Source organism: Pseudochaenichthys georgianus, chromosome 5 (assembly GCF_902827115.2).
Source record: "Pseudochaenichthys georgianus chromosome 5, fPseGeo1.2, whole genome shotgun sequence".
In the NCBI taxonomy this organism is placed as follows: Eukaryota; Metazoa; Chordata; class Actinopteri; order Perciformes; family Channichthyidae; genus Pseudochaenichthys; species Pseudochaenichthys georgianus.
In genome coordinates, this window is record NC_047507.1 from 6,541,687 (window position 1) to 6,567,527 (window position 25,841).

Here is a 25,841-nt window from a genome sequence, read left to right on the forward strand (position 1 = left end):
GGGGGGGGGCTCTAACCCTGCTCGTCCCCGCCCTCGGTGGCTGTGTTGAGAGCAGCTTCTCCATTACAGCGCGATGTCGGCTCGGCCTCCTGCGGCGCCGGCCTCGGCTGCTGCGGCTCCCCGTCTGAGGCGGCCTCCTCCGGCGCAGGTTGGCTTCTCTCCGCCCCAGCAGGGAGCTCTGTGATGACGGCGGTCGCTCCCTCGGGGGGTGCTGCAGCGGCTGGAGCAGCAGAGGGGTCGCTGGCAGGTTGGGGAGCAGCAGAGGGGTCGCTGGCAGGTTGGGGAGCAGCGGCGGTGTCTGGAGGGGCGGCAGCAGAGGGGCTGGCGGCCCTCGAGTCGCTCTGCTCAGGTGCTCTCAGCCTCTTCATGATGGTGGTGACACGCACTGCTTTCTGTTGAGGGAGAACACACCACGTTCAAATATGTGACGTTTTGTTTTTCACCATCTTGTTTGAAAATTAAAAGTGCGCTTATAAATCAAATTGATTATTATTATGTAACCCTGAAAAATCAGCATGGAGCACAGCAGCTCTTGTATACCCACACGGCAGCGTTAAAAAAAATCTTCCAACGCCTCTGCCCATTCACTTTGAAAGGGGTGATGTCACTTTGCCTCACTTTTCGCCGAACTGCATTGTGGGAAGCAAAGCGGAGATTTCCAGGCATCTCAGGATTCAACAGTTGAGCAATGTTCAACTTTTGAATCTTCTGAATCTTTCGGTGGAAGCGTCAGCCAATCAAATCATATGCCAGTCGAAGCTCGAGCCAATCAAACCGCTGCTTGTGTGTCAGGGGCGGGAGATTCATGTGATTGGTCGAGCTTCAGACACGCCCGCCGGCAAGCTTTTTCCAAAGCCGCTGTGTGGACGTACCGTTACGACCACATCATCAAGTGTTTCTGAGCACACGCGCCTCTTTTCAATTGTTTTGAAACAAGAGAAGTGAGCACATGGCGTCACTTGTGGCAGCCTTGTGACAAAACGTGGCATCGAGCTTCTTTTACTGATCTTTCTGCTGCAACTCCAAGCCCTTTGATGTCTAGTATTTCGTGACGTCATGATAGAAATTGCAGTGTCTTTCTGATGAAAACTATCATGACAAAAACCAAAAAGCCTGTTTGAGCAGATTGGCCGAGCAGACCCTGCACGGTGCTGCCTGAGTGTGTGACTTTTAACGTCGTACTTGAACCTCCTGATTGGTGCTCATATTCGCCCAAATAGTTAGATAGAAAAAATGGCAAAGATAGAAACAATTCAAAAAGCTCTGACGGTTTTCCTGATGAAACGCCAATGGAGCAGCGACTTACCTTCCATTTAGCCCTGGCAAAGTTCTTCTCTATTTGGGCACACACGTTTTCCTTGATGTTCTTATCTGAAGCCGCACCGCCAGAGATCCTGTTGGGAGCAAGCACACCTTTACTTTACATCCTTAGATGCCCCTGGCTGCAGCACAGTATTACTCCATTTGTTTTTTGTTGACTTTTTAACCTTTTAAGGATTATTCCAGCTGAGACATTTTCTCCTTGTCTTTGTTCTTGTTACGAATCGATTGGTTTCCACAGTTTATACTTAGCTGGAACTGCCTCTGTCAGACACGTCTAAGTGATGAAAGTATTTCATGCAAGCATTTTAACCCAATAATACTTGGTTTAGTGACTACCAAAACTTTACAATACCATAATATATCATGCAAATGTGAAGACACTGTGACGAAGGGAAACGGGCTTGCTTGAAATGATCTGCCGACAGAGAATGATCAGTTGAATCCTCAGACTCCCTCGGGTTAACAGAGCTTTATAGCCAGTGCCATCGATAGGCAGCTGTTTTCAGCCAAAGTGAAGGGGGGTGTCCGGTGCCTTGCTCAAGGGCACCACGGCAGGGCAGGAGGTGAACTGGGACCTCTCCGAGTAGCAGTCCACACTCCATATTTAGAACCGGCAACCCTACGGCTCACAGTCCAAGCCCCTACTGACTGAGCCACTGCCGGATATTAAACGCTCTACAAACCCACGGTACACCACCTGTCAGCTGCAAACTGCTGACAGGCAGTTCTAGCTGGTGAACCGAGTGGAGCGTTAAGCCGCTAAAGAGACGAATATTTCCCTCAGGAGTTGGTATGGTCCAAAGACTGAGCCAAAAGAGATGAATACTGGGCTCACATTTCTCAGGTGGCCATAAATCATAGAGTAGTGTATAAAATAAGTGGATTTAGTCTCCATGTCTGAAAAGTGAAGCCAATGTGGATGGGCCTTAAACCTGCATTATTTGTAATGGCCAGAAGGGGTGATTCTATCGGTTGCAAGTCTGATTCTATAGAAGGCTATGAGAAAATGACATTGTCCTGACCTGCCAATCAGTATCGAGATGTAGCAATGTGTTAGGGTTATGACACTTTGTGTTATAGGAATGTCATATTGGATATTCTGTCATAAATCAAAGTAGTGGACACAAGTGAACTTCTGCCCTGATGATGGCGCTAGGTAAAAGGTAGAGGGATCTTTCTTTTAACATCATTTAATTTGATTACTAATGCCCCTATTGGCAAACGTGAATTTATGTACCAGATCTAATGGGTCTGCAGTCATTGGAGTCATTGGATCACCAACATCAGTCGAGTACATTGCCTGGGAAACATGAGTCTCTGTGCTTAACTTTTTGCTTATCCCTCCAATATTTGATTCAGATTTTCCAGACATCTCTATATTTAGAGACTTACTGCTTTGGTTTATTGTTGAGTAAAACATCAATATCGTTTCGGTGGTAACTTGCAGCTTAATCAATGCTGTTCTCGTTAGTGATAAACCTTTTTCAGGGTGAAGTAATTCTTTATGTTATTGTAAGAGACACATGAAACAAGAAGGAAAGTCTGTCTTTTCAGCTGTTCTGATCACATAACAGTGTGATGAAACTGCTTGGGTTTAAATGGTCTGCACAATACATCAAAGCTCTTGTGCCTACCATTCATGGTTTATAGCCTCCTGGGCTGTCAGTCTCTGGTCTTGATCCACTTCCATCAAACGAGCAACCAGACTTTTAGCTGTCGGAGAGAAAACACAGAACAACTCAACAAAAAGGGATTGTTTTCCTTGAGGACAGTATTTGGATTTTTAAAGAGCTGGCTTTGTGTTTCTTTACGGTGTTAACTTTGTCCTAAAAGCACCTGAATCTGAGATTTCATCCCAGTACGGAGAGTCGAACTCATAATCGCCGGCCAGGATCTTTCGGAACAGGTTCTTGTCGTGGTTTTCAAAATCATCGTCGTCAGTTTCATCGTAGAAAGGAGGGTTGCCTGACAGTCTTGGCAGAGAGAAAAGCAGAAACATACTAAATATAAACAAGGCCTGTAACAGTATGTTATATTACATGAACATGTTGCACTCCTAGTCATTGAAACTGCATGTTCTCTAATACTTTTCATTCGGGTTATTCATTGTATTCTTTTTCTGGATTGCGTATTTTGAAGCATAACAAAAGTAGTTCTAATCTACCAATGCAGACCTGATTCAAACCAAAAGTCAAAAGATTTTTTGCGAACCCATGGTCTTTTAGAAACTAAGTACTTTTGTTGTCTTAGTGTAAGCCAGCGGTTTTCAAAGTGTGAGGCGCGCCTCCCCGGGGGGGGCGCCAGAGAGCTTCAGGGGAGGCGCAGCGTGAGAAAAAAATTACGAGAAACAATCAAATCTAGCTAGTTAACTTTATGCGAGCGGAAACATGGATCGATTTTTAGTGAAGTTACCTAAAGTGTGAGAGGAGACAGCGTCTTGCAGAAAATGGAGGAAGTATGACCACGATTATTTGAATCTAGGATTTTCATGGACCGGTCCTGGCAGGGCGGACTGGCCATCTGTGTGTTCTGGAGACGACGACCGGCACCGCCCTTTATTTTAATTGTAATAATACTTACTTTGATCAAAAGCAAGTACCGGTCAAGGCTTCAGCCAGAGGACGATCTATTCCTGTCTACATTGCATCCCCGCATCACCCGCCTGTGCGCATCCAAGACGCAGACTCATTGTTCCCACTAAAGTAGGGGTGAGTGTAATAAGGAGGCAAAGTTGACGTTCAGTGTGTTGCATATAAGGATTTATCCACGATGTTGAAAATGTTAAAAAAAAAAAAAAAAACATAAAGATAAAAAGGTTTAAAAAAGTGATTGTTTAATGTTTAGGATGACGCTACTCAGCCAATCAAATCGGTGCAGTTGTGTGGTGCAGTGGGTTGTGCGTTGGTGTTCAGATCAGGGGAGCACAGGTTCAAACCCCACTGCAGTCGGCATGTCGTTGTGTCCCTGAGACGCTTCACCCCAAATTGCTCCTGTGGGGATTACCCACAGTATTGAGTGTGTAAGTCGCTTTGGATAAAAGCGTCTAACAAGTAACTTGTAAAGTAACAGCAATATTAATTGGGAAGGGGGGCGCGGCTGTTCTTATGTTCTCTGAGGGGAGGCTCACCGTCCCACACTTTCAAAACCCCTGGTGTAACCAATTCAATTTACAATGGTAACTATTTCTTCTATTTCTTCTACTGTATTCCTTGTTGTTAAATACCAATCATGTGCAATATATATGTATTCCGTGAATAACTGTGCAATATGGCTGCTACAGTACATATTCAGAACGGTTACTGGCTGTGTATTTTGTAAATTGTGTAATTCTTTTGTATGCAAACATTAAGCTGTCTTTTGCTCTTTTCTGCTGTAACAAATGTAAATGTCCCCTCTCTGGGACGAATAAAGGTTTTCTTATTCTGAAAACTGAGACTGTAATCTTGGAGAATATGGATGTACCTTGATTTGTAATTTCGAATGCAGTTGGGGTTAGGGTCAACCAATCTGAATTTGGTTGGCTTTTTTAATGAGGTGTAGATGTTCTTTAGGTTTGATGTCACAACTCACAGTATGTACATGATGACGCCTGTTGCCCAGCAGTCCACAGGTTGGCCATACCGCTGTCTGCCGACCACTTCTGGAGCTGCATGAGAGTACATATTTTACATCTCTGAAAGCCCCATCATCAGATCCCATTATCCACAAACTGGTATTTGATACTTGGTGTGTTTCCATTCTCACCCAGGTACTCTGGTGTCCCGCAGGGGTCTTTGATGAGTCCGTTCTCCAGCTTGGCAAGATGGAAGTCACTGATGACTATTTTAGAGTGCTTCAGGCGATTGAAGTACACCAAGTTCTCCAGCTACCGAAAAAGCACATTTCAATGTCAATGCTGTATGTGATATTCAAGCTCTTTTATTTTCATGGTTTTGATCTGGTGACAATTCGGAGGTGGGAATTCAGTTTCTCGATAATTCTCTGAGAGTTTAATTATTCGGTGCAGATTAAAATAAATGAAATGGGATGTGTTCACTTTAAATTTGGGATTGTATTACGATTGGACTGAAGCTAAATGCCTCAACCAATTGTATTGTAAAGCCATTACAAAATGCATGGATGGTTTAAACGTACAGCCTCAGAGGGTCATTCAAGAGGTTATGAGGTGGAAAGTCTCATTGAACTTTTGCCTTCAATTTTGATCACTTTTAAGCATTTTGGGGTAAAAAGAGATTAAAAGATGAAATTCTTGGACAACAGGACAGCTGTATTTCTTGGTTTAACAGTAAGATGCCTCCTCAGTGATGGCGTCCTGTTACCTTGAGGTTTCTGTGGACGATGTGCAGGGAGTGGAGGTAGGCCACGGCCTCCAGCACCTGGCGCACCACGTTGCTGGTGTCTCGCTCTGAGTAGTAGCCTTGGTCCAGGATCCAGTCGAATACCTCTCTGCCCGTTGCACTGTGGGTACAAGAAGGCAGCGAAGAGATGCGTTACATGTTTGCTGTCTTCATTGGAAGATTTGCACACAACTGCAACGCCATCAGATTAAAGCAGATGTTTCTGTTTTCCCCCATTCTCTTCAAATGTTTCCATCTGCTCTCGAGCTATTTGGAAAGGGCCCCTAAAAATGCAAATGAGGGAAAAATAAACGCTGGTGATATTTTTTATCTGATTAGAATAGTTTACTTAAAGAGGACCTATCATGCAAAATGCACTTTTGTACGTCTTTTATACATGAATATGTGTCCCCGGTGTGTCGGGGAACTCAACCGTCTCTCTTTTCCTCTGTACCCAAATCTCTAAAAACGAAGCTGCAACGGATACAGACCGATACAGATTTGAAAATAGCCTGACGTCAGTGACGAGGAGCTCCGCCTACATGGGCAACTCTCCACCAATCAGGGGAATGAGAGGTTGCCGTGGCATGGTAACAGCATGGTAACAGCATGGTAACAGCATGGTAACATGACGCTCATAACTCGCCCCTCCTTTGCAGGGGGGCGTGGTCAGCTGCAGCTCATGCAAAGACAGGGTGGAGGAGAGGAAAATAGAGCAAAATGAAGCATGGCTAAAATGCTGTTCGGTATTTTGAAAAAAAATAAAGTATAAATATACCTTATATACTGTAGGTATGGCCCTACAATATATTATTCAAATATAGCATGATAGGTCTCCTTTAATAACAGATGAATAACAGTTTAGCATGTATTGTCTTTCTAAAATCATTTCATTTATGAAAACAGGTTAAAAAAAAGTTTGGGCAACTGAATTATATTTTCTTTCAGGAAATGTTTTGTTTGATTTGTTTTTGACATTCTTGGCTGAACTGCACCACTGTTTCCTAAATATAGGAACAAAAGTCTTTGTGCACACTTTACACAAAGAACATATTTGGTGTTTGCAAATTGTGTAACAATACTTTCATTAGTACTGATTAGTTTCATTAGTTGACTCTTTTTTTCTCCCCGCTAGAAATGTAATGTTATCTGCTCTTATCTGTCACTCAAAGTCCTATTTAATCGATGGGTAAGTGGTGCACTTCAGCCTTTTGCCAACATGAATATAACGACAAACAAAATCACCTGCCAAAACAAATGACCTTAACATGTTTCCACAAGTGAGAACAATTTATTATATCCTGTAAAATCATCCTGGCAGAATCTTGGACTTGATGGGGTATAACATTTTCCCCAGTAGAAAAACTAGTTTAAGACACTTGGAGTTCCCTGGTAAAACCTTTTTTTTCAGCTGTTTTAATTGTAATAGATTTGAATTCCATTACATATGCTTCATACAGGTATTTAATATACGTTATTGTGAGTCTCCTTGGATCAAGCTAAATGAAGCATAATATAATAATAATAAAAGCAGAATAATAAAATATTGATTTCATTTTCCTTCCTCTCTTGCCTCTCAGGGCTTCGGTCATTCAGACAGACACACCGAAACAGATCTGGTAATATAAAAACCTCTCTAATTTCACATTGTATATTTATAATAAAATGTTAATTGCATACTTCCAGGAATAACATTTTGAAAAATGTACACGAAACACCACACCTACAGTATTAAAGGGCAATGGTTTTAATCATCTCCCCGTAGGGTTGCTTTGTGTTTGATCATTTTCTTCTGAATCTATAAATCAAATGTCCTCGAAGGACGAGACGAGTATCTCACATTAAGTATATCCATGGAAATCAAAACCCCCAAGAACACTTGCTGGTGAGAATGTAGCAGGTAGCACAGCGATCGTATCTGAATACCAAATGAGTGGAGTTCAGCGCTGTTCTCCTCTCTGCAGGGCCTCGGGCTACACGGCTCCTTCCCCGTGAGTTCACCAGCAACACGTTCAGTCCAGCAGGCCCGAGAGAGACACAGCAAAGACAGCGGCTAATAAGACCGGCTAATAAGACATCTGACTCACAGTTCAAGAAAGAGGAAGTACTCCTTTTTGGTCTCGAACACATCCACCAGTGCGAGAATGTTTGGATGCTTCACCCTGAGGAGATGTGACACAAAGACGGAGAGAGAAACAAAGAGAGAGAGAATGACGTCAGCATCAGTCGTTCAGTGGAGGGAATAATGTGAAGACCTGCTTTAGTGCACGTAATAAACGGCAGTCCTCACGGAGAGAGGGAGCACGGTCAGTTTGAGTCCACAACACAGATCTATATGCTCAAATGTGCATCCACAGATAACCAGATGTGTGTCGTGTGATGCGTTCACGTGGGCATAAAGACAGCCATGGAGCTGAACAGCTGATCACGCCTTTCACAAACACAGCACCAGCTGGGAACATTAAGAATTCATTTGGTCCAAAAGGGAAAAAACAAACAATTGATCAGGCAGGAAGTTTGTGAAAGGCTCTTGTTTCTTCAGGGTTATTCTTTAAAAAAAATCAAAATGGTGAAAAAGCTGTGTCTGAAATTGCCTCCTTATTCGTACAAGAGTCAGTGTGCGACTTTGTGAATGGAGTATTAACTTTGTGAGACCTTTGTGCGTCACTATCTATGTGCGTCATGACTGTCGGGTGCAGTGTCTGACTGTCCGTTACATCAGCAACAAGGCAAGAAGATTTTAGCAACAGGTATGAAATGAGCATTTTGTCCACATCCAGTTCCCTCATCTTGAAGTCAATTATTTTTGTTGAATGTGTTTGTGCTTGCATAAAATAAGGTCTGTGGTAAACACAAGCTTGAGAGATGTTCTTGTTTTGTTCTATGACACAAAACACTTCAGGAAATACGCCATGCCTGAATGTCTGGAGCTTCTATCTGTTCCGTCAGTGTGTTTCATTCAACAGCAGAATAGCTTTGTAGAAGTCCTGTACGTAGATAACTACAAGAGCCACACATCATGTAGGCCAGGGGTGTCAAACTCAATTTCATTCCGGGCCACATCAGCATTACGGTTGTATTTTTAATTATATATAAATATACATATGTAAATATATAATATAATAATATCTTAAATAATGTATTATATTACATTGTTGGCCCTGCATTGGATTATTATCAGTGCTGGTAATATCTTCCTAAATTACTACGTCTGAAAGCAGAAGTCTAGGGAAAATCATTGAAAGCAAATATTCAACAATTACACCTCTTGTATTGTATATTGTACAATGCGGGCCACATAAAATGAGGTCGCGGGCCGGATTTGGCCCCCGGGCCTTGAGTTTGACACCCCTGATGTAGGCTAAGGACATCTCATATCTGGACTACGTAACACCAAAACCACTTTTCACAATGATCTGTAATGTTTTATCCGGCGATGCCTGATCAAAACTTGGGTTCAGTCCAATTTCTAGTTTTGTGTTTGAGGACAATTTTGGGAAACTATATTCAATGTCATTACAACTCTCGCCTGGGAAGCACCCGAACTGTCAGTACAGAGACATGTCGGTGTGCACGGTCCATTCTTTCATTTGAACGAATAACGCTAAAAAAAAAAGTATGAATATTTTTCTTTTTTAATGCCTAAATCAAAGCGTTATAAATTCCAGACTAGTTTAATGTTTTGCCAGCAATTATTCCCCTCCTTTGACGGTGTCATCGTATTCGAATATTTCCTCAAACCCCCATGATGATCTGGAGATAAAAGCAGGAGCAGTGGGGCGTCTTAACGGTGTGGTTTTCAGAGCAGGAGGAGTTCATGTTTGGAATATAAAGAAATCACTCTTCCGTATTCATCTTGCTTCGCCTGCTGTCGGCGACAAATGGTTTGATAAGGCTCGGGTTATGCTAATGTAGGTTTAACCTGAAGTTTGAAAAGAAAGAGAAATTGAGATAAATAAGGTGAGTGTGTGATCACTCAGCAAAATGAGCTTCGCTTGACTTTTCTCATTAAAGCAAGCACCTCCATTTGTTTTCTCTTTGTGATTTCCTTTGAGAAAATTGAGTATTAAAGAAGATACAAAAACCGAGACCTTCACCGTCTCACGACGAAACTAATCATGCATAGATAACACAGAAATCCACAATGAATAACTTACATCTTTAGGATGAGGATCTCGTTTTTCGCAGCCTTGCGGACTTTCCTCCCGTCCTTTTTCAGGAACTTTTTACATGTAAACATTTTAACCGTATTTTTGTCCTTGGCTCTGAATATCTCACAGAACTCCTCCCTGAGAAATGAGCAAATTGAGGGGAAATTACTTAAACACACATATTACAATGGTTTGGATCAGAGATAACCAAGAAGTCACTCACGATTTAACAATCTGACCCAAGTCATATTTATCCGTCACCTCCGAAGGATTGTTATAATCCTTCTTTTCCCCGATTGTTAAACAGCCAAATGGCATGGCCACTCCTCACCTGGGGGAGAAAACAGAAAAGGGAGAGAAGAAGTTCTTAATCAGAAATATGAATTTACCCTGGAGGGGTTTTGTGACAGTTGTTCCATTTTAGAATAAAGGATTAATAAAATAAAATAGAATACATGTGAAAAAACATGTTAAAATAATATATAAGCTAAATAAATGTAAGTCAAAATGTAAAATAAAGGATAATTAAAACATTATATAAACATGAGAACAACACATTCGTCAGTCCATCAGGGTGTAATGTCTTTTCTTTTTATAGATGTTCGGATAAACTTGATGTCACAGCACTGTGCCACGATATTACACTGTAGATCATGACTTGGCAAAAAGACTTGGCACTAAGAATAACTGCTGACATGGCCTTTGAAAAGTGAGAGCTAAAGAGCCACCAGAGGCAGTCTCTGTATCGTAACGGAGCCTTTCATGATCCTGCATTAATTAAGGCCAGGCTCAGCTTTATGCTAATATCCACCGCGTGTAATAAAACCGCGAAGGGAATGTTTTTGCCGTGACGTCTGGACTGTGTGTTCCTGTGTGTCTCTGTGGGGTCCCCAGGGGTCAGGGAGCAGAGAGAGACACGGCTAAAACAGACGGAGACCCGGCAACAAGTGAAGCATTTCCCATCAGCAATGGGAGGCAGCGATTACAGCACCCTGGACTCTGAGAGGATTTACTGGAAGGTACTCTACTGGCTCTGCATCAACACTTGAACACCTCGTTGCGCCGCAGCCTCCCTGTGCCTCTCACAAATAGCTCCGAGTGAAATCTGAGAGCAGCAGCTTTACTGCAGGTTTCTCTGAAGTTTTACTGAGAGTAAAATGTGTTATAGTCAGCGTGAGTTGTTATGTTTGTGTTTCAAGGGAAGAGAAGAAAATAGAGCAAATTAGCCGTTTTTGGAAGTGTGCTACGGTAAAATAATAATGGTCACCTACAGTTGGTTGGTTGGGAAAGAGGTTCACTTGCAGCTTGGCCGCCATAAATCAATGAATGTATTCGATGTTTTGAGTTGCATCACCAGCGACAAACAGCCTGATGCCTGAATGTCTGATATGTGCTCCATTCACATTTCATGAAGGAACAGTTGGGATTCAATTTGAGATAATATTGATTTTTGTGTGTGCGCAATGGAAGTGTGGTTGCTAGATAGCGAATGTGCTGGGTAAGTGTAAATAGAATCTGGTATGTAGCTCAACCGACATCATCTATGTTTTTGAGGTTGACATTTGCTGGAGAATTGAAACACGTCCTCGTACCTGAATGACAAAGCCAGCCACTTGCTAAAGGAATAGCCATTTAAAACATTGCGAAACGTTTGCAGAATGTCAACAACTAAAAATGTAGCTCCCTCTTGAACCTGTGTAACACAGTACAGGAAATCGAACTCCACAAAAAGCATAAAATGGCCTCTTTAACGCTGTGAAAATTAATTCGTATACTGTACACGCCTCTTGATTCACTCCACAATGTAAGGGGTTCTTTAGTGGTCCACGCTGCACTCTTCCACTCACTTTCTTTCAAATGGAGGCTGTAGTAGTAGGGGGAAAACTCGACAAATCGACACTACCATTACTGACGGGATATTCTGTACGTTAGGCTGCTTGGAGCCAAAGCACAGCAGCAGTGTTGAAAAATGATTCCGTAGCCAAATGTATCTCGTTAAATAAAGCGTGAAAAACACTTTTTTCCTCGCCACACAAGCATCCATCTGCACCAACAGTCCGGGTGATGGATGCCCACATGTAAATGCGAGCAGGCAGCATAAGAAGCAAAGCATCACGTGAAAAGAAGGGCAATCTGTTCTCTGTAGCTCCAGCAACCGACTTGTAATCCAATCTAAATGAAGGAGACGCCGAGACGCCTCACATTGCAGAAGGAAAGCTGTGCTCTCTGTGAACTTCCTGCACTCTTCAGAGTCTGCGTTGTGTGGTCGGTGCGAGGGCCTGACCTTTCCTGGCTGACTAGGATTCTTTCACTTTCGATAACACCGTACCATCTCTCCGTGGTAAAGGCTTTGGCTCAGTGGAGAAATGCTGCAGACAAGAGAGCGGAGTTCTGCAGGGCCAGTGGGTTAAATGGATGTTATTCTGTCTGGCGGAAGCAAAGCATTAGCAAGCATGGCAGGAAGGAAAATCTATATTACGCAAGAAAAAAAACTGTTCTATTCTGCAAGCAGCTATAAAGGCTATAGGGGAGTTGTTGCATCGTGGAGAGGAGAAACGGAGAGCGATTCTGATGATAATGAAATCTAAGAAGTCTGAAAAAAAGCACATTCAGTGGAGACTTGTTTTTCAGGTTCATGAACTGGAAAGGACTCTAACTCATTGAGACTATGCAGACATTCAGAGAGACCAAAGGATTAGCTCAATATATCGGTTTCAGTTGCTCTCGTTTTTAAAAAGACGTTACACGAAGCCCATGTCTATATTGCATTTTTTGAACATACTGTAAATTAAGTTGTAATCTTCTTACAGCACTTTTTAATTTGAGTTAGAAGCACTCATAAACATATGTAATGTATTACAAAAATATCCAGTGAGTGGGCGATTCATTAATAGTAAGTTGGGAAACATAAATTCTTTAAATACTTGCACGTATGGAAGCTAAAAGGCTAATGGCTAAATGGCTGGATGGACGAGAAGGTACAATTGCGTATTTGGGTGGTGGTGGAGAAGTCAATAGGGACTTGGCTTGGCAACTGGAAGGTCACCAGTTCAAGTCCCGGCAAGACCAAGTGCTACCGAGGTGTCCCTAAGCAAGGCACCGTTCCCCACACTGCTCCCCGGGCGCCGTTCAAAATGGCAGCCCACTGCTTCTAACACTAGGATGGGTCAAAGCAGAGAAACCGTTTCCCCACGAGGGATTAATAAAAGTCCATCTTATCTGATCTTATTTCTACAAAAGCAACAGTCAACGGACTATTATATCCCTGATTGCACAACAAAACATACAAATACATGTACATTATATAAAGTGTCTGACCTCCGGGTCCCACAAAAGCAAGCTAGTGTGCCGGGAAATGTTTACTGTTATCAGTCCCAGACTTATCATAATCTATTGCTTAATTATACAGTAAAGTGCTATAATGACACATTATACTGAAGGTATGGACTCCATAGCAAGTGTTACCAAACGTGTGACTTACTGTAAAGAGCGAAGAGAGTCCTTTGGAGAGGAGAGAGGATGCTTGCGGTATCGTATAACTGAGGCCGCATAATGGGCCCATTTGGACGGAGCACCATCAGCAGCATTCAGACATTATCACCCCACATTCTGACTGTTATCTGCACTGCAAGAGCACCAATCAATGGCCTGCGAAGCTTTATAGCCCAGTATGTGATCTGTGGGCTGGGCCACTCTGCTGTATCTCCCCTGATTTACTGCAGTGAAGATTTAGAGAAAGAAAGATGGAGAGTGATACAGATCTCGGGACTATTAGACGGAATGCACTTTCTCCTCCAGCTAGGCGAGGCAATGGGTAAATTACGTTTTCCTCGTGAAATCGATGGGAAAGTCTTGTAGTGCTCGAGTCTGGGCGAAGTTTAGGATTAGGCTGCACTGTGTCACGACTTTTGAATGCAGCAGTAAGAAGGATGATTTGACCTGCTGCTTTGGTGCTGGGCGACGCCTCGGGGGAAAGGCCGGTACCTGTTTGGTAAATTACGCCTTTAGACACTTGAGCCGTAATCCCATCCTGAAAATCCCTGAAAAGATGGTTCCTTGTTTCTTGGAAATCCTATATTTACTATCTTTCGTTCACCCTGTTCCCCATGCCCCCCCTCTGGCTCGTACAGCAGCCACTTAATGAGGATGCTCAGGAGATCAGAGCCCATGCATCACACTTGTGCTGACGGAGGCCAGAACAGATGTACTGAAGTGAAGCTAAACAGTGCTGAGCCTCGCCAGTTATGTACAATCTATATTTTACATACACAACATTCAGCTATAGCCAAGATGAAAAATAGGATCAAATAAAACACGCCATTGAGATCGTATATCATTTTGATGGATGATCTGTTTTCACTACCTTCCTTATCCCACAGCACCGTAAACTGAAAACAGATCAAACGAGAGGCGCTCTCGAGTGTAGACCTCTGCCAAGGCCGTTAAAAATGAGTGAAAGATCATGCGTGCATCCGCCCCGTGATAAGGATCCAAAATGTAATGGGCAGTGGTGGGCCGTCAGGGCCAGCAAGGCCTTCTCTGCTGGCCTAAACATCATCAGAATATAAATTTAATTTTGATATATTTTTTCCACAAATATGTATTAAATTATTCCCCATAGTCTATTCTTTTCATTTCATAGCTTTCCTCTTGGTTGCGCTGCTTCCAGCCTCAGAACAAGATTTGGAGGGCTGGCCTTTATGTTAGAGCTTTTATCCAATCATATTTCAGCCATAATGTGTTGCCAGGGTCCAAGAAATCTGCCCTTAGGCCTTCAGAATCAACAGAGCGGGCGCCTGTAGCTTAAAGTGAACGGAAACAAAACTGTGGCGTTAACCAATCAGATTTTGAGTTGGCGACAACGGGCCAGCTAGCAGGCGTACGATGACGTCAGCACGTGCACGTCTTTTGATTGGATACGCACTATTGAGAGGCAGAGCTATGTAGAGCTAGCAAACTGAATTTGAATTTGAACGAGCTAATTTGTGTAGATTTCTACAAGCTGTTTTTTTTCAACCCACAATGGCTGAAGGAGGAGAAGAGATCGATTTGGTCGCAGATATAATTACAACGCCATTTTCAAGACGAACTTTTCAAGAAAAGCTAGACATTGTGAGAAGAGAACGGCCAACCCCGACGCTAGCGAGCCTATCACAGCTGGGAAAAGGATTTGTCCGCCACTTTCAAATCACTAACTACGAGCGGTACCCCTGGCTCACAGCCTCCGAGAGGCACTGCAAATTGTACTGCTGGGAATGCCTGCTATTTGCAAATGATCGATTTGGTGTTTGGAGCCACACTGGATTTGCAAACTTGAGTTGTCAAGGCAGCAACGAGACACCAAAGCACGGCTGGGCACTTACAAGCAATGGTGCTTTTGAAAACCTTTGGGGACACCCGAGTGGATCTACAGCTCAACGAACAAGTGCGCCGGGAAACGGAGCTCCACAACGAAAGGGTGAACACAAATTAATTGTTTTCTTTTATTTTCAGTGAATAGTTTGTGTCTTTATCGTCACGTTTCTTAAATGAAACTGCTTTGGGTGCGACAATGCGCTGTTTAGTGAACAAACTTGTTAAAGCTCACATACTTTTGGTGGACTTAATAAAACTTTGTAGACTAATGCCTTAAAAGCCCCTTTTATTTTTAAGTTTTGACAGTATCCAAGCGATCTTAAAGCTGGTAGTTTAACACTCTTAATTGTAAATGCGGATATATTGATTTTAAATGCTTCGGAAATATTAATATAACTCTGTTGTACTTGACTATGTTAAGGTGATGCAACGCCCGGTTATACTGCGTTTCTGTCTAAATGTATAGTTTCTAGAGCCATGGCGTCATAATGATGGTATTAAGAGGTGGAATAATTCAGGTAGGACTGTGTCGGACATCACTGAAGGCCTAGGTGTGAAATGCACGGCCCGCCACTGGTAATGGGTTATATAGTGTATTGGCCAATGCTACACCCGTTCAACAAGTCTCATGAAGATTGTGCCTGAAGTAAATGTTGACAAACGCACAGCGAACCAAGCCAATAAATAACCTCCTTGACAGGGGGAAATATATACGACTGATTCGCTCTTCCGAATATGGTTTGAAGCAAACGTGAAAGGTGCTTCGGGAATGTTCAATGGCAGAATGTTTTCCTTTCCTGAAAAGTCATACAATCAGCAGTTTGCATACTGTTCAGGATTACTTAAACACTGGGTAAGGATAGTTTTAAAGAGTTTGGAGCAAATATACAAGTAAAAAAAGTATTATCAAGGAGCAATATATTTAGTTATGTGCCCCAGTATATTCCCAATATGTTTGAATATAATTTGATCCTGGTTATTACATGTCCTGCTATACTTTATCATATCAAAAGTTAACGTCATTGTAATTTTTAGGCATATTCGTTGCAGACTTGCGACCTTTAAGGCACTTTTATTGCTTTGTTGTGCCCAAAAAACTCATTTAATTCAAATTCAAAGCTGCACTAAGCAATATATTATTTACAGTTGCTCAAATCCCGATGTACAGTGTGAAATGTGTTGCATGTAGTAAGTGGTAATAACTCCAGCCAACTGTATTTAATGCATTTGTAAAAACCTTTTCATTTGGAGTCGTTTTTTCCTTATAGTAAAGGTGTCGATTTCCTCGAGGAAACTGGACTTTTGAGTGTTTGGAACAGACTGGTAATCTTGTGTTGACAAGGCTCGGCTAAGCCATCGAAAAACCCATCTCTCTGTCGCTCAGACCTCCCCTCTGTCCCCGGGGGTCGGGCAGAGCCTCAGACCCACTAGGACAGACACGCCATTAGGAAATAAACACCCCTGACATTCATTTTCTTTCATCCCTGCTAATGTCCTGCAACTGCCTGAAGAGACTGCGATAGCACTTTGCCTTCGGCTGAAATGAGGAGATAAGGTCAACACAGATGGGCCCGGGGACAAGTCTGTGAGTCTTCGATGAGATCAGTTTAAAGTGGACCTATTATGCTATGGGAAAATATATTGTAGGGCCATACCAATATAAAACATGTCGAATTTTGGGACCTTAGCTTGAAAAAAAAAAAAAGAGGAGGCGGAGCTAATGCCTGATCAGAATTCTACCGGAGATAAAGTTAAATTCTGCTGTGATAAAACGCCATCCTGTTCTAAACCACATCAAGGATTATTTCTGAAACAGGATGGAGCTCAAATGCTCTTTCTCTTGCGGGTTTATCACAAGGTGAGTTCCTTTTTTTATTTCCTGCTTTTTAAAAACACATGTGCTCTCCAGTACAGGTTAGCTCTGATGCCCCGTCTACACTACAGGCATCGAAAAATGCTTTCAACGCTTCGCCCATTCACTTGAATGGGGTAACGTAGAAGATTTTGAATCTTCGCCGAACTGCATTGTGGGGAGTAGTGTTGCACGGTGTACCGATACTTGAAAGGTACCGCGATACCCTGCCGTTAAAAACGGTACGATTCCTCCATTTCATTAGTATCGGTACTTTAAGAATGACGGGGAAAAGTACTCCCGTGAAAAAGCGCCGTTTTAATAAGAGCCGTGTGTGTTCAGCGCTCTGCTTCCACTCCCTGCACTGCAGCCGTGCCTGCAGTCCCGCTCCTCTCAAGCACGTTCTAAGTCCCTCCCCTCTCTCGTGCACGCGGCCACGCGCTAGCTGCCAGAGCATGTGAGAAAACGAGAAGCATGGCTGCAAGTGGGAGTGCAACTGCCGCTGCGCCTCGGCTTGTTGACAAAAAAGACGCCAGAAGTCTGTGAACGGGCCGTTCAGGTGTTCAGAGCAGAGCTCCCTGTCGGAGCGCAGAGCGTGATGTGCACTGAAAAGTTTTTCTGTCGCAATATTATCGTTGAGCAAACTTAACGAGCAAACTAGCATCACTATCTGCTAACGTTAGCTTTAGCCTTCGTTTTCTATTAGTTTTTTTCATAGGCTATAAACGGAGGTGGAATAAGTATATATCTTGTACTTGAGTAAAAGTACCAGAATGTAGGAACAATCCTGCAATCAAAATGTTCCTCAAATGAAAGTACAAAAGTATTATCATCAAAATATAGTTAAAGTAGCGACAGTAAAAGTAGAAGTACTCAGGTCTTGTACTAGAAGCACCAGAGTGTAGGAATACTCTGTTACAGTAAAAGTACTGCATTCAAAATGTTCCTCAAGTAAAAGTATTAAAGTAGCGACAGTAAAAGTAGTCATCACTAATACATGCAGTGGAGTAAAAGTACACCATGTACCTCTGAACTGTAGTGGATTAGAAGTACAAAGTAGCAAAAGAAACATTGAAATACTTAAATAAAGTACAAGTATCTCAAAATTGTACCCAAGTAGTACTTGAGTTTATGAACTTAGTTACTTTACACCAGTGACTATAAAGATAGAAAGACTAAGCCTTGCACAGAGGCATGAAAATACATTTTCAAAATGCTCAACAGTGCTGCCAAAATGTTAAACTGACTGCTACATAATTAAAATAAATGCTTTTATATATATTTATATTAGATGTGACTCTTTGGTGTTTCTGTTCTTAGTAACACTGCTGCTTTAGTTGTTCTGACTGCTAAAATCATCTGTTATTCCTAATTTTAAAGCCGATATTCCGTGTTTCCCTTTTTTTAAGAAAAGTATCGAAAAAGAATCGGAATCGCAATTCTTGACTTGGTATCGGTATCGAAACCAAAATGTTGGTATCGTGACAACACTAGTGGGGAGCGGAGCATGGCTTTGCAAGCATCGTGAGCATCGTGAGCATCAACAGTTGAGCAATGTTCAACTTTTGATGCTCCCGATGCTTTCAAAGCTGGCATCAGCCAATCAAATCCCGTTTATGCAAATCCCGCCAGTACAAGCGCGAGCCAATCAAACCGCGTGCAAGCTGGGAGAGCCAGACCGCAGATCATTTCCTCATATTCCAAACGAGAAATTACGGTAGCAAATCACCCGGTTCTTTACGACCAGACTATTTACCGGGATACAAACCGGAGGAGCCAGGCATGGAGGGAGGAGGCAGAGACAGTGGGTGAAACTGGTAGGTTTTCGCCTGTTTGGGGATTTTATATCCAGTTTACTTCGTTTTAACATTGCTATTGCTTTGTATGCCGGGGGCGGGCGGGAGATTCCTGATTGGTTGTTGGTCGCCTTGGGCGCGAGAAATCGCCAAGCCTGAGACACGCCCAGCTTCAAGATTTGTTGATGCCTGTAGTGTAGACGGGCCGTTAGTGTTAGCGAGGCTTGCTAAAGTAAACAAAGAGGAGATTACGTCCAAAACACGTCAGGCATTGTTTCTGATATTAACTTTCTGTGGGTCCACCGCCGGTTTGACGTCAGATCGGATGGAATCTGTATCCGCTCGTTGTACCCCCGTTTGTAAAAGACTTGGGTACGGAGGAAAAGAGAGAGGGTTTTATTTTCTGATGCTGCTTGAGTTCCCTGACGCACCAGGGACACATATGTATGTATAAAAGACATCAAAAAGTGCATTTTGCATGATAGGTCTCCTTTAAATAAGGTTGTAATGATGTTTAATGTCACAAGTATAACCAATATGATTTATATTTGTAAAATCATTTTCCGACCGCTCCCTAGGTTTGTGGGGGCATTAGTGGTGTCAACCTATAAAACAAGTTATTGCGTTAATCCCAATAATAATCAGTGATTAGTCATGATGAATCACAAGTTTAAAATACTTACTTCTTTTTGGGGTGGAAATAAAACAGATGCACATGTGGTTTTGAAATAAAGAAATGAATGAAAATCTGGCAAAGAAATCAGTATAGTTTCTTTACTTTATTATACGAAGATTTCTGAATTACTGGCATGAAGTCTGACAATCTAGTAGTAGTTATTGCTGCTTACGGTGGTGTGTAGTCAGTGCAATAATGCATGAAGCTTTCACAGATGTTCCCGCTTTCTTTCCCTGTTATGCAACTCATAGTAAACAATCGTGCTGGAGTTATGGGAGGACGTTTTTTAGATAAATCTCGAGTGTAAATGCATTAATGTTGACAATTAGTATCTGAAGATTCATTTTAAATCTAGCCATATGTTAGTGACATTGTGTGTCGTTCACAATCACTTTGGGAGGAATGACACCATCTTTAGTCATTGCTTAAAGGTGGGGTAGGTAAGTTTGAGAAACCGGCTCGAGATCGCTAGAATTTGAAAATACACAATGGAGAAAATCTGCCACTTCCTTACAGAGCCCCTCCTCCAACACACACGAACGCGCACATGACCAATGAGGGCACGAGATAAGTTTGTGCCCCGATGGAAGGCTGACAGGCAGGTAGGCCATCCAATCGATTGGTTGTACTTTTTACAGTATTACGGCTTCTACAGATGACATTTTTTAATGGATTTTTTGTCAAAGCACTTCAGATATTCATTGCTATAGGGATGTTAAGAGCATTCCATGGAATATAACAAAAAGTGTATCTCGAGCCGGTTTCTGAAACTTACCTACCCCACCTTTAAGTAAAAAGCTCCTCCATGTTTTCATTAATGCTGACGTCACATATATTGCAAGTGAGGAGCCAGAAGTGAACAACACTTGAGCCTGATGTGAGCGGTCAGTCTGGGCTGCAATGACAGAGATGTGACTTGCAATTCAAGCACAATTGAGATGAGTGGTCTAAATCTCTTCTGACATGATTGATGTTATGTGACATGGGACATATCTAGACGCCCTAAGAGGCATGTGAGAAAGAAACCCTCCGGAGGTCCACTGAGTGAGATCCAAGTGGTTTTCTCTTCGTTTTGTCATAACTTTGTAAAACACATAAATTATACTTTTGTTTAAAAGGCTTTGGGTCCAATGCTGCCTCCTGTGGCCAAAATAAGTATTTTTACAAGAATCACTTGATGTACATGTTGAGGTAAACTGCTTCCCACCACAGACCTGTTGAGGTCCGACTAAGGAGCGCCCAAAATGAATTGCTATTTATGTAGATGTTCCTGAGAAAAGATTAAAACCCTCATTTTCATACGAGAGAAAACAAGTTGGATCACCAAAAGATGTTCCTTAAATTTCCTCCAAATTTGGATTCAAGCTGCAAATATGAATGTTGCATTTTAGAAGTGGTATTACAAGGAGACCACACAAATGAATGTTCTGCTTCTTCACATCAGAAGTGCCAGATGTGAAGCGTGTGCAGCTGTAAGGTAGCTGTAATCCAAAGCAACACATTCGAATAACATTGAGGCAGCCCTGCGAAGATTCTCATACAAATAATAATCAAATGAGTTTAATATAAAATGTTATTGTGAGCTCGTAGCTATCCGGCTCCAAGAGCACAACAGGCAAATATGAGTGTGCTCACGGTTGTAATTGCTTTATACAGTAAATACCAATTAACGTCAAAGCTGTCCGACTGCCAGTGAAGTTGTATGGATGAAGGGCTGAACTAAGGACCGGGAGAATGCATAAGTAATGAGATGTACTCCATGAACGGTGCACTGAAGGTGGAATATGTAATGTTATGCAATAAATCTAAATCTGTCAGCACTTGGCCCCGGCTGCGCTGTGCCCTGAATATAATATAATCACCAGAAATGGGCACCGAAGAACACCGAGTCACTTTATATGTATATTATCGCACAGTGTACGGCGTAAACTGCATAAATTCAGTTACATTCAATGTATTCAGGGGTGCACTTCCCACTGGGGAGGAAGACACGGCATCACCGCACGCTGCCTCATTACTGCAACTTACACGAATTATGTATTTTACATGCGACTCTAAGGGGAAATGGCTTCTTGGAGATGTTGACATAAAAGTGAGCATGCACCGTCTCGAGGGGGTTTCACCGCACCAATTAAAGTTGCATTGCGGCGTATTCGGCCAGCTGTTTCTAACCTTTGCATGGCCAGCCCCGGAGTGCAGGAGCTCAGAGGTCTTTAATGAGGGAAGATGAGCAGGAAGGAAATAGCGGAAAGTTGCATCAACACAGAATATGAATGGTGGCGTAGGTTTTTTCGAAGTTACACAATTGAATTGACTATGCATGGCGGGGGGTCGCACTGGGCGTGAGGGTCTTGTATCGAGGAATGGCTAAGTTTGCTTAACAGTGTGCGGAAACATGCTGTAATAACTACCAGCGTTCTCTCCTCAGCACTCCTCTAATCCCAGTTCAGGGCGCTGCACTACTTGTCAGCGCCAGCCCCCCCCCTCACTTAGCAAATCCTCAGAGAATCCATTGCACCTCCTCATTTGTTTGACAGACCTCACGGAGGATTGGAAACTATGCAATGTCCTACTTTCTGAGGACTTATTCAAGGCCATGGACCCTACTGATTCAATTGCCTTTAGAAAACACTGTATGTGTTGCCGTTCATCTCAAATAAAGCTCTGTTTCGCACTCACGTTGCTGCGTTCTGAACGCCGAGTAAGAAAACACTGCAGTGGCTTCTTCAGCAGTGTGAGCTTGAGAAAACCCTCTCCTCCACTTCGCTTCCTTCCCACTTCATGCTGTCTTCCTCTCTCACAGTGGCACTCGGAGGCGAATCACTTGCCGCACCAGAGGCTCAAACTATAGCCCTGTACAAGAATCCCGAGGAATAATTACAGCTCCGTCTCACAACATGTTGTAAAGGGGAGGTGAGACTGCAGGGTCTTACTGTACTTCTGCTCGCTGATAGATGGCCTGCCCTCCCAGGACCGACCCACTGGGCTTTATACTGTACCCGTGCTGCCGACCGTAACCATTATTCCCTGCTTCAGACACTTGAAGCACAGGTTTAATTAGGCAGGGCAGTTGTTGTCATCAACGATACTCATGTGATAACAAAGCCAGTGAACAGCTGCTCAGAGCCTGTGTGCATGCAGCTCGAAGAGGCATCGTCTCAGAACAGGACAGAAACCCGCAGCGGCATATTTGTATATGTTTTGTCTCTCTGTACTTTGGCAAACACTGTCTTAAAACTGTCGGTATAGAAGACAGGATGCTTAGCTCACATCTACACCACCTGTAACTACCGTCAAATTATCTCCAAGGCAACCCCTGCTGAATCCTTTTAGAGAGGACATGTTATGCTCATTTTCAGGTTCATCTTTGTATGTTGTGTCTCTACTGGGACGTGTCTCCATGCTTTAATGTTCAAAATGTCTTTATTTCTCTCATACTGCCTGTGCTGCAGCACCTCTTTTCACCCTCTGTCTGAAACCAGAGCCCAGTCTGCTCTGATTGGTTAGCTGGACGGCTCTGTTGTGATTTGTCAACTGCTAAAGTCACACTGTCCCGAAATTGACACCCGATGGACACACGATAAAGGAAGTGTTCAAATTCGGCTGTGATCGTAGCAACATCGGGCCATTCGTGAGGGCATCTAAGCCATCGTATGGCCGCCGGTGGAGTTTCTCAGGCTCCGGCAGCAACTTCGTGAGCGGCAACTTCGTAAGGCACTCGTGAGGGCATCTTGTCAAGTCGTGTCATCTTCGTGTTATCATCGGTGCATTCGCCCTCACTCTGATCGGGGCGAATGCCCGATGGCACAGAGGATAACAACATGCCCTCACGATGGCCTTACGAAGGGCAAAATTGACACACGAATTGAACACGAAAATGAACCTTCGCAAGATCCTTCGGCTATTTTTTGGCATGCCAAAGATTTTGCCACCGCTCACGAAGTTGCTGCCGGAGCCTGAGAAACTCCACCGGCGATCATACGATGGCTTAAGATGCCCTCACGAATGGCCCGATGTTGCTACGATCACAGCCGAATTTGAACATTTCCTTTATCGTGTGTCCATCGGGTTGTTTTATTGCACAACAAAATCATGTAAACATATTATGTAAATAACCCAATTTGTGTTCTGTGAAACTAAAAAGGATATAATATATTATTTTGAAGGAGAGTTGACAGAAAGTTGTTGTTGCTATGGAAACAACATTACGGAGAAAACGTAATATTTCTACATATAAAGACGGAGAAAGTAAAGAACAAAGTCTGAAGATATCAGTACAGTATCATAGTACTGTAACATAATTGTTTGTGTTACTTTCGTTGCAGTTGTATGTCTTAAATGTAATGTAAATGTTGCCTTCGTGTGTGGTTCGGGGCCATCTTCGTGCGAAATTCACAATTCCATATTCGTGTGTCCATCGGGTGTCAACTTCGGGACAGTGTGACAGGGGCTTTAGAGATGTCCCGCCCCTTAGCTTATCACGATCAATGTGTTGGAGCGCTATCCAATAGAAGCAGTATTGTATTGTGTGTTTCTATCGGCAGAAGAAACTCCCTCTGGAGGGACCTTTGGGATTGTAAACCTCTATAACACACTACAGGAAAGTAGAACCCCAATAAAGAATAATTGGGCCTCAGTCTTCCTTCGACTTGTTACTACCAACAGCATTCATGTTATTGTCCATTTCACACATTCAATTGTTGTAAAACACAGATAGCCAAAGACCTACAGAGCGGCGTGCCCGCAGAAGAACTGTAAGATCTGTTTGCCCCATGTTGTCTGTTCGACCTGAAGGTCACACAGTCGTTGTGAATTTAAGATGCTGTAGTTTTGTAACAGCATTTATTAAACGTATTCAAGCCAGTGGATAAGCTGACGCTGCAACTGATGCTTGAATGGGAACTGTGGGCCTTACTTGGCTTGCCAGGGGGAGACACTTCATTTCCTCTTAAATTACCTTTGTGGAGATTGTTCAGCATATGTTTTAAATTATTTTGTTCATGGCTTTTGCCCATTCAGTCTGATCCCCGAAGCAACTATCTTTAAAAATAAGTATTCTGAATGAACAAAGCAGAATATGAGGAGCCCAGTTAATTGCCATGTTCTATGAGAATGACTTTTCAAATGAAAACTTTACTTTGGTTACTCACCTCATGTATAAATCATTCACAACCAGATGTCTTATCTTTTGTATTAAGACTAAGGAATGGAAAACAAAAACGTTGAGGCCGACCACAGTTTGGAGTGATGACCATCCAGCGGCTGGCTTAGGTTCGGTCTGTACTGCCCAGCAATGGTTATTACTAGCCGACTAAAGCTAGCTTGATATTGATTTTGTGGTGTGTCTGATAAGGGAGGGTGCCGAATAAGAATGTGTTAAATACAGCTGATTATAAAAGTTTGAATATTATTATTCCAGAGGAATCAGAACTGTGTTTTTTGTTTCGAAACATAAGTTTTGGTTTGAGGAGAGTTAGTACAGTCAATAATGTGCTTATAGGGTAAACTAACAATGTTTAAAATGATAGGAACATAAGTAATTATGTTTTTATCAAGTAAGTGGCACTTACATTGATGGCAACATTTCCAGTAAATTGATTTAATAGCTAACAACTTATGAAATGGATTAAATACCCTAATTGTTCATCAGCAGAAGCACAACAAACAACATATTGTATTTATATTATCTGAATCTTGCTGAGGAGCGAAATTGTACGTTTCGAATTGCAGTCCACCCACGCCGGCATGGACACTGTTGACCCTCAAAATGGCTGCCTGAGGGTGCTTCAGAGTGACCTGGACAGCCTATATATACAACACACTTCAGGTAAGATGGCTCATAAGTGCTTTCCCTATGGAGGGAGTGAGAACGGATGCTGGCTTGTTCTGATAAAACAGCGAGAGACAATCCACCCTGAGGCAGAACAGTGTGTTCGAGCAGCCAGGCGCTCTGTGTGCATTTCAGTGTGAATCCATAGGCCTATAAGTGCACTGTACTAACAACATGTCTGTCCTTTCCTATTTGCAACACATAGGGCCACTATTTCTAATCTTAGCCCTTCCTATGGCTCTGCTGTCAAAAACCCTGTACCTTTATGTCATTTTTAGTCCGGTGCAGGGAAGTTATTGGTGGGAGTGAAGTGAAGCGCAACGGGAGGTGGTGAGAGCAACACTTAGAATGCCGTTATTACACATACGGGTCAAATGATGTATGAAGGGGGCGGGCGCAGGGCGGACGTGAGGCTGACGGGGTTAATGAAGGGTCTGAGACAACAGCTTTACTAGAAGACTGCTTTTGTCTGCCTGGGTAGCATAAACTAGATGGTGTCCTTATGCGGCATGGTGCCTTCA

At 42.8% G+C, this 25,841-nt stretch overlaps 1 protein-coding gene across 1 annotated transcript in view; it reads right to left on the minus strand.

Moving 5' to 3' along the window:
• The window catches only part of LOC117446554 (caM kinase-like vesicle-associated protein), a 49,600-nt gene continuing 23,759 nt past the window's right edge, over positions 1–25,841 (minus strand). The window contains exons 2-11 of the mRNA XM_034082821.2: positions 10,035–10,142; positions 9,818–9,949; positions 7,748–7,822; positions 5,643–5,781; positions 5,068–5,188; positions 4,894–4,969; positions 3,160–3,296; positions 2,958–3,036; positions 1,307–1,394; positions 1–392 (exon numbers count right to left, since the gene is read on the minus strand). Of these exons, the coding sequence (XP_033938712.1) occupies positions 12–392; positions 1,307–1,394; positions 2,958–3,036; positions 3,160–3,296; positions 4,894–4,969; positions 5,068–5,188; positions 5,643–5,781; positions 7,748–7,822; positions 9,818–9,949; positions 10,035–10,129 (1,323 nt within the window). The 5' untranslated portion in view covers positions 10,130–10,142 and the 3' untranslated portion in view covers positions 1–11. The remainder of the gene's footprint in view (positions 393–1,306; positions 1,395–2,957; positions 3,037–3,159; positions 3,297–4,893; positions 4,970–5,067; positions 5,189–5,642; positions 5,782–7,747; positions 7,823–9,817; positions 9,950–10,034; positions 10,143–25,841) is intronic.